General features: G+C 34.4%; 1 protein-coding gene across 1 annotated transcript; it reads right to left on the reverse strand.

Annotated features, from left to right (window-relative positions):
• Positions 1–5,604: 5,604 nt before the first annotated feature.
• LOC111434884 (terpene synthase 10-like) lies at positions 5,605–8,501 on the reverse strand. Its single transcript, XM_023072209.1, has 8 exons — positions 8,402–8,501; positions 7,970–8,110; positions 7,604–7,868; positions 7,122–7,497; positions 6,787–7,005; positions 6,379–6,517; positions 6,037–6,285; positions 5,605–5,959 (listed from the first exon to the last, which is right to left on the reverse strand). The coding sequence occupies exons 1-8, from the start codon at positions 8,471–8,473 to the stop codon at positions 5,648–5,650; spliced, it is 1,773 nt and encodes a 590-aa protein (XP_022927977.1). The 5' UTR covers positions 8,474–8,501; the 3' UTR covers positions 5,605–5,647.
• Positions 8,502–9,126: the final 625 nt, after the last annotated feature.

Consider the following 9,126-nt stretch of genomic DNA (forward strand, 5'->3'; position numbering starts at 1 on the left):
TTGGTGCAAAATATGCATCAACACTCTCACCTTCTTTCATCTGTAGGACTTCAAACTCTTTCCTACGAGCTTGGAGTTGAGCTCTTTTGACTCTTGTGGAACCTTGGTACTTCTACTTCATAGAGTCCCAAATTTATTTTGCAGTACCTCTATTAAGGATCGTTTCCATAATAGTTTGATCAATGGCTTGGAACAAATAATTTTTAACCTTCAAGTCTTTCAGCTTCTGGTTTGCAATTGTTTTTTGTTGTGCTTCGGTAATCTTTACTCCTTCTGTTATGACAAGGATTCTGGTCTCCACCAAGAAACAATATTCTTTTGAACGAAGAAATTTTTTCATAAGCATAGACCAATGATCATAATGGCCATCAAACTTAGGAATTGCCGGTTGAACGAAGTTGATTTCAGCTACCATACTTTGAATCTCTTTCAGCCCACTCTTTAAAAAAAAATTGCAGTTTCTTTTTCTCACAATCAGGACTTGCGATGTGGCTCTAATACCAAATGTTGTAAATACACAAACTAAATCTCTGAAATCAATTGCATTATCGAACAAATCAACTTGGTTACCTAATAGCCTTACAAACTAACAAATTTAGAAACGATAAAATTAGCAAGCTCCAAAATAGAAAAAACAACGGCCCACTAATTTATTGAGTGGTTCTAACTTTCCCAGTGGAGATCCTAACAAAATGGTAGTCATTTCAACCCTAGAGAAGAGGTCTAGTATGACCATCTTTAACAAACCATACCACCCTTCAAAATCTTCAACAAACTCTGTTGCATAACGTGTGTTATCCAACTCACCAATAGAGATCAAGTTCTTCTTGAGCCCAAGAATATATCTGACATCCTGTAACTGTAACGTTCACTGATTTCCTACTGGAGTTTTTATGCAGACATCCTCTTTCCTTCAATCTCCAAAGCTTTGTTGTCGGCAAGATATGCCTTCTTGAAATTTTCAGACGTGAAATTTTGAAACAGTTTCTTATTTGGAGATAAATGAAAAGATGCACTTGAATCCAAAATCCAGGATTCAATTGCACTGTCCAGAGGATTAGAGCATTTCCAATGTCTTTTGGTGAATTTATAGAATCATCATCCTCCTTTGATTTGTGAATCTACTTCCTCTTTGGTCTTGTACAATCTGTCCGAAAGTGAGATTTTTCTCCACAACTCCAACACGTTACGTTTGATTTGTTGGGAAAATTTTCACGGTTCTTTGATTTTGATCAACCTTTGTTTGGGCCTTTTGTTTGGAAAACCTTCCCCTTTGGACAACACTAAGAGCACTACCAATTGAATCCCCAATTTCTCGTTTGTGAATACTTTCACTGAGAACTACATCTTAGATTTCATCGAACTTCAGTTTCTCAAATCCTCGGAAATAGCTGATCGTGGCAACAATGATATCCCATGATTCGTGTAATGATGGCATCAAAATCAATACTTTAATTTCATCCTCGAAATTAATTTCCACCGAACTCAGTTGACTTACAATCATATTGAATTCATTTATATGATGAGCAATAGATCTACCTTCAGACATTTATAGATTGAACAATTTCTGCATTAAATACATCTTGTTCATAACTGACACCGACAATGTCTTCAATAGATTTGACATTGTTTTCTACTCGTTGACTAAATAATTTGTATTGATGACTTCAGTATGTACACCAAGAGAGAACACAAAGATGAAAAAAGTAGATCTTCAAACCACTGCCTATGAGTATATATATGGTTTCAGTTTACTATATATAGTTTTTTCAGATATAACCACCTTATATATAAATATCTCATATATATATATATATATATATATATATATATATATATATATATACCAGTTCTTTTTTTATTATAAATAGTCGTTTACTATATATATTTTACATATATAGTTTTACGGTCTATAACAATTGAATAAGCAATAGATAATTATTTCTAATAGGGATATTATTCTAATCAACTTATTGTTTGTTATAATCATGAATGATAACAGGCTGAACGAGGAGAGACATTATATGTTCCTTTGTTATGTTGTGATTTATGATAGGTCCATTTTCATACTGATATATGCATTGAGCTATTCGAGCAAGATTTTTGGACATCTTTGTGAATGTTTGAGAGGATATAAATTTGTCATCTTCAAGTTCATTTAACTTTTTCCATAACTCATCTATTAAATGTCTTATATATTCTCGAGCTGCTCTCTGAAGCACCCGTATCATTCATATAACATTGAATTATTTTAGAACATCACCAATATTTTGTTCCCTCCTAAATGATAAGATATCATAAAAAATGTTAGCTTACAACATTTGCAAAAATGTATTAAAAATATACCCATCAAATATATACTAATCCACCTTTAATTTATCTTTTAGAACTTTGCAGCCGTTAACCAGGATTAAAGGGTGTTATTCACATACCAATGGTGTCAAGAGGTCATTGGCAAGCCGCATGATGGTTGACGACCCACGAATTTCGTCTGGATATTCTGTTAATCTCTCTAACTGCTCCTTTGTTATTTGGGAGTGATGCAAAAACATATGAATGGACTAACATAATTGGTCCTGCTACAAAAATTCACGCATTATCTATATATTTTTGCGTCGTTGGTCTATAACTACTGTGATACCAATTTGACTCGAGCATATAAGATTTCCACAAATCTAACCACTACCCTCATAAGATTTTGGTAGAGTATAATGTATTTTAATTCATTTGAAAATCTGAAATTGTCTGCTGCTTCAAAAGCAATCTCATCTATCCAATTGCAGAGAGTAAGAAAACAATGTTTCATATACTCCGGAAGTTGGTCTATTGCAGCAATATCCCACTGAATTTACCATTAAAAAGAAAATTAAATATTGATTGTAATAATAAGTGGAAATGAATAACATGGAAAAATTGAAAATTTTTAGGTTATTCTGGTCCGGAGGAATCTCACATGAGCTAATTAAGGAGATCATCATGAATTTATAAGTAAGAAATACATTTTCATTAGTATTTGGTCTTTTGAGAAAAAGAAGACGTGGACATCTCTAGTGGCTAGAAAGAAGATGTAGAATTGTTAGGAAACAGACAGAAGGCTTATGCTTTGCTCCCTTCTAAACTCTAGAATGAACTATTTACGTAAGAAACTATCTACAAAGTAAATGCTTCTCTAAAATAGATGTTCAAATCAAAACATGCTTAATATATTTTAACGTGGTCGTTGGGAGCTTTCCCGACCATGGAAGCTTGACTGGCGAAATCACAGAAGACAGAGAACTTAGAAGCTTGAAGAGGGAGCTGGAGAAGAGCCATTAAAAGGATACTTTTTTAGTTTCGCCTTTGTTTCAAGTTCTTAATGGCTATTCGTTTGAAGAAATGGGTGCATTTATACGGGCGATTGGTTAAAATTTGTGGCACGTGAATTTCATTGCTTTTATTGGTAATAGCAATAATTTATATAATTTATATAATTTTTAAATTTACTTACGTTTAAATAAAGGTCCTTCCTAGTCTCTATCCATTTATGAAGCTTTAATTCTTGGGTCAATAATTTGCACCTCTACTTTATAGGGCCCATCATAAATTTTTTAAATAATTATGAATTAAGCATGTCATACGTAGCCGTCTTAGATAAATATCAAGTTGTTTAGGGTTGATTTGGGCCATGCAACTTCATACCAACATCGTTGGGATATTTTGATAATTTTTCCTTAATTTTTAGTTTTAGACCCTAACTATGCTCCTCTTCCCATAAAACTTGCATGCATCCTTATTACCTAATATTAGGTTTTTCATTAAAGCTTCATCCCAAATAACTCATCAAGGTCTAAATCTGAGTGTACCTTGGGACTTAAATTAGCCTCGATGAGCTAACGTTGAGCGTTCTGAAAAATGAGGGATAAAATTTAAACCACCTAGAAACCCATAAGAACCTAGTAGGCCTTCAAGGCAACCAAGGATGACCATGGTAGTTCTTTAGGTTGATAGTAGTGTGATGGTGTTTTCAGACCCTTCATTGCCCTTTCTACTCCAATAACGAGCTAGGCATAGGCTAGGTAGGGTAGTGTGAGCTTCAGCTTCATGGAATGACCATTGGTCCCAAATAGGACCACTGTATTGTAAACCCATTCTTGAAAGGGAAGCGTGGGACCACGTTAGATAGCCCAATATCTTGCCAAAACATGGAGATTGAATCCCCCAAGCTTAGGTGAAATTATGATCCTGATGAATGGGCAAACCAACCTCCCTTGTCTAATATTTAGACTAGAAATCACAATATTGTGTCATCAAAATTTTATGAGGTCTCGCCTTAATTCAGGTCACAAGTCATTTACTACATAAGCAAAGTAAGTTGTCACGGTCAAAGAGCTGAAAGATTATTACAACTCAACAAGATAAAGGAAGTTTCAAAACCATTAGTAGTTTAGATGGTGTCAACGGAGCTTCCATTTCCCTTTCCACTTTGGTACCAGTACCATCGAGTTAGGCCTAGGTCAATAAGGGTTGTGTGATCGATAGTTTAGTTGGATTATCCTACACAACATATCTGTCTTGAGAGGGGATGTAGAATAAGGTGGGTAGTCTTAATAGCTTGGAAATACAGGGGGTCGCTCCTCAAACCTTAGGTGACTCAATGGTCATGTGGGTATGGTTCTCCAGCTAATCTCTCATGGATGATAAGAGCTAGCTAGCATACACCACACTATCTCCACTAGAAATAGAGAGTTTTATGAGGTAGAGCCTCGACCCAGGACACCAGTTACATACTTCTTAGACAAAGCAAGCTATATAAGTCTAAGAACGAGAAATAATACACCCCATATATGAGATTTGTCACCCCTGAAAACTTTCGATGCTAGAAATTGGTGAATTACCCCCACCATACCCAGAGTGGGTCCATGAGCAGCTAAAGTATGGCTTGTTACTTCAAGGAACCCCAGATACTAACGTAGTAGTAAAGACGAGCCCCAAACTTCCAAGAGTCAAAAGTAAGGTATGTGGATACCTACTAAGTCAAAGACGTGGATACCTATTAGGTTACTTATTGAATATATTTATATACTCACTCATTGCTGGTCAAGCTGGGTCCATAAGCAGCTAAAGTACCGCTTGGTCTTTCTTTTTTTAGTGTTTTGCAGGGTGTCGGTCGAGTTGGAAGAGCGGTCGAGAGCTAATGGTCATAGAGGGGGTCGTTTCGAAGTGTCAGTTCGTCTATGTCTTTGAATCTTTTGTATTTTTGTATATTTTTTTTTTGTGCAATTCTATCTCAAACCCATTTTTCTCCTTAATAATAAATTCAAACTAACATCCCTTATAATGGGATCCTATTTTAAATTTAATTTGGGTGGTGTTGTCTTTTATTTTGATTTAAATCTTATTCCATTTTCATCTTATATTTGATCTTAATTTCATTTTTATTTGATTCTGTCTTGTCTTTTTAATCACTGTTGGAGATTTGAGGTTTAAAAAATTGGGTTGTGACAACTTAGGTCACATGTTACTGTTAGATAAACTTCAAAACAGAAGTAGTTACTTAATGTCAAATTCGAGACCACTTACAATGCGCAAACAAATAAAGTTTACATACCTTACTTGAAAAATAAGTAATAAAACCATATTAACTCATAGAATCTTTATTTGAATCAACTTATTGTTTGCTATAATTATGAATCATAATCGGCTGAACCAGAATAGACAATATACCTTCCTTTGTTTTGTTGTGATTTATGATATGTCCATCTTCATATTGATACATGCATTGAGCTATTCGAGCAAGATCTTTGGGCATTTTCATGAATGTTTGAGAGGATACAAGTTTGTCATCTTCAAATTCATTTAACTTCTTCCATAACTCATCTATTAAATGTCGTATATATTCTCGAGCATTTCTCTCTGAAGCATCTGTCTCATTCACATAACACTGAATCGATTTTGGAACATCACCAATATTTTGTTCCTTCTAAATGATAAGATATCATAAAAAAGTGTTAGCTTAGAACATTCGCATAAATGTATTAAATGTTGTTATTCACGTACCAATGGAGTCAGGAGGTCATTTGCAAGTCGCATGATTGTTGACGACCAACGAATTATGTCGGGATATTCTGTCAATCTCTCTAACTCAACATTTGTTATTTGAGGTGATACAAATACATATGAATGCACTAACATAATTGGTCCTGCTACTGAAATCCACGCATTGTCGATATATTCATGCATTGTTGGTCTATAATCACTGTGATACCAGTTTGACTCGAGAAGATAAGAGTTGCACAAATCTAACCACTGCACCATAAGATTTTGGTATAATAGTTTAGACAATAATATAATGTGTTTTAGTTCATTTGAAAATCTGAAATTCTCCTTATGCGTCCCTACCACTTTCTTGAGGTATGGCATGACATCAACTCCATGATTGCTTAGTGCGTCAGAAGCAATCTCATCTATTGAATTGTAGAGAGTAAGAAAACATTGTTTCGTATACTCAGGAAGTTGGTCTATTGTAGCAATATCCCACCTAAATTCACCATTAAGAAGAGAATTAATAACATCAATAGAATTATCAAGTGTCGAATAAAGAAATTGTGAGTCTCGAAATTGTAGTCAAAGGTGACTCAACTTTCTTACAAATGGTGTACTTTGTTCGAGGGCTCTGAAAAATGAGTTGAGCCTCGATTAAGAGCAGGTTGTTTGAGGGCTCCATAGGCCTCAAGAGAGACTCTATGATGTAATTTGTTCGACGGAATGGTGAAGAAAATAGCTTGGTGGAAGAAAATGAAGACTTACTTCTCTATAGCATTTGTAAAGAGTTCCAGTTCATCCAATGTGCCATAGACATCGTAAACATCATCGATCATTGTTATCAATGCCACAAGTTTCGTACCCATTCTCCTAAAATATTCAAGATCGGGTTCGTATCCAATGCCTATTGTCCAAAAGAAGTTTTCCATCAACTGATCTCTTGCAAATCTCAACTTTTTTCCGAGCTCCGTTTTTCTCCACCAACTTTGCATGCACAAAAAGGGGAAGGAAAAAAAAAAAAACAGGTTGAAGTCATTAAATATCAATGAACCACTTGAAAAAAATGGCCTCGTTTAAAATATTTTAAATATCATACTTACCTCGATACATATTTAAGATCTTCTTGGTAGATATATTGTAGCATGTTAAAATCAAGCTTAGCTATTTCGAGAAGAACAGGATTTACGCTTTCTTTTCTCTCATATATATCTATGAACCACCTTGCCTCCAATCTTTGTATCTTCCAATGCAAGGGAAGCTTCAAGGCATTCCTTACGATCTCTACTTTGAGATCATCTTCGCTTGTTTCGATGTATTCCTTAAGATTGTTGATTGCAAAGCATTTTGCTGCCTCTAAAATACTTTCACCTTCGGTTGATAAGAACGAAGCTTCATATAAAGATAATATTCCACATGTATCTTCAGAAAGGCATGCTTTGAAATTTCCCGTCTCATCTCTGAATGCATTGAAAACCTCTGTCCATTCGTAAAAACTAATATTAGGTTAAGCTATTCGGTTAAAATTATTATTTAATATATGTTGCTAATCAAAGATTCAGCTACTAAATTTTGTAATACGAACCTTCAGAAATACTAAATTGATGCTGTCTTAAGAGTCTAAATTTAAGAGATGTTACATGGAGGCTATTCTTCTTCCCGTCGTCTTCATAGGACTTTTTGTTTATTCTTTCTAATATATCTTTAATTTCACTCTCAAAGTGGTATGATATTCCAAGTCTTTGTAAAACGTCAATGAGCTCTAATTGCTCCAAAGGCTCTCGTATTTCTCTGAGCAATGTCTTAACTTCTCCTTTCAGTTGATTGAATCGGCTTTGATATGTTTCGCTCTAAATATTGACATGAAAAAATAGGTCGTTCATGATTATCATGATTATTATCATTATTACGTTGGGTAAGACTAAATTAGAATATGCATATATATACATACCCTGAATTCATTGTCTAAGGATTGAATAAATTCATCTTCCCACATCGGAGGATTGTAATTTGCGGACCGCCTCACAATAACATCACCACTTTGAGTTGATGCTTTTATGCACATCCCACTTTCAATGCCAACACATTTCAACTGAAATTCACGATTATGTTACTCAATTTACACTTTCAATTTTAATTTCTCAATATCTTTTCTATCAATATTAATTAAAAAATTTATCCGACCTAAACGGTTTTCCGTCTCCACCTATAGACATCTCTAATGGTTAGAAAGAAGACGTAGAATTGTTAGAAAACGGACAGCGGACTTATGCTTTGCTCTCTTCTAAACTCTGGAATGAACTATTTACGTACGAAACTATCTACAAAGTAAATACTTCTCTATAATAGATGCTCAAATCAAAACATGCTTAATATATTTTACCGTTACGGGAGAAATTTGATCGTTTACAGAGCATCGAACAGCAACGTGGTCGTTGGGAGCTTTCCCGACCATGGAAATTCGACCGGGGAAAGCACATAAGACAGAAAACTTAGAAGCTTGAAGAGGGAGCTGGAGAAGAGCCATTAAAAGGATACTTTTTTAGTTTCACCTTTTGTTTCAGGTTCTTAATGGCTATTTGTTTGAAGAAATGGGTTAGCATTTATACGGGCGATTGGTTAAAATTTGTGGCACGTGAATTTCATTGCTTGGTAATAGCAATAATTCATATAATTTTTAAATTTACTTACGTTTAAATATAGGGTCCTTCCTAGTCTCTATCGATTTATGAAGTTTTAATTCTTGTGTCAATAATTTGCATCTCTACTTTATAGGGCCCTTCTAAATTTTTTAAATAATTATGAATTAAGCATGTCATACATAGCCATTTAAGATAAATATTAAATTGTTTATGGTTGATTCGGACCATACAACTTCATACGAACGTTGGGATATTTTAGTCATTTTTCCTTAATTTTTAGTTTAGACCCTAAGTATGCTCCTCATCCCATAAAACTTGCATGCATCCTTATTACCTAATATTAGGTTTTCCATTCAAGCATGCACAATAGATGTAATTTCTTATGTTAATTTTATAACTCACAATTCTTAAGGAAAATGTTTGGTTTAGACCCTTAATTCATCGTTCTTGGCCTAATCCTTCCATT

This window comes from Cucurbita moschata, unplaced genomic scaffold (assembly GCF_002738365.1).
Source record: "Cucurbita moschata cultivar Rifu unplaced genomic scaffold, Cmos_1.0 Cmo_Scf00047, whole genome shotgun sequence".
NCBI classification, from domain to species: domain Eukaryota; kingdom Viridiplantae; phylum Streptophyta; class Magnoliopsida; order Cucurbitales; family Cucurbitaceae; genus Cucurbita; species Cucurbita moschata.

Bases quoted from the DNA above. Each gene is read 5' to 3' on its own strand.
- LOC111434884 (XM_023072209.1), bottom strand. From the start codon at position 8,473: ATGGTCGGGAAAGCTCCCAACGACCACGTTGCTGTTCGATGCTCTGTA. The intron at 8,111-8,401 runs GTAAAATATATT...CGTGAATTTCAG, and splicing joins ATCAAATTTCTCCCGTAACG to TTGAAATGTGTTGGCATTGA. The intron at 7,498-7,603 runs GTTCGTATTACA...ACGAATGGACAG, and splicing joins TCAATTTAGTATTTCTGAAG to AGGTTTTCAATGCATTCAGA.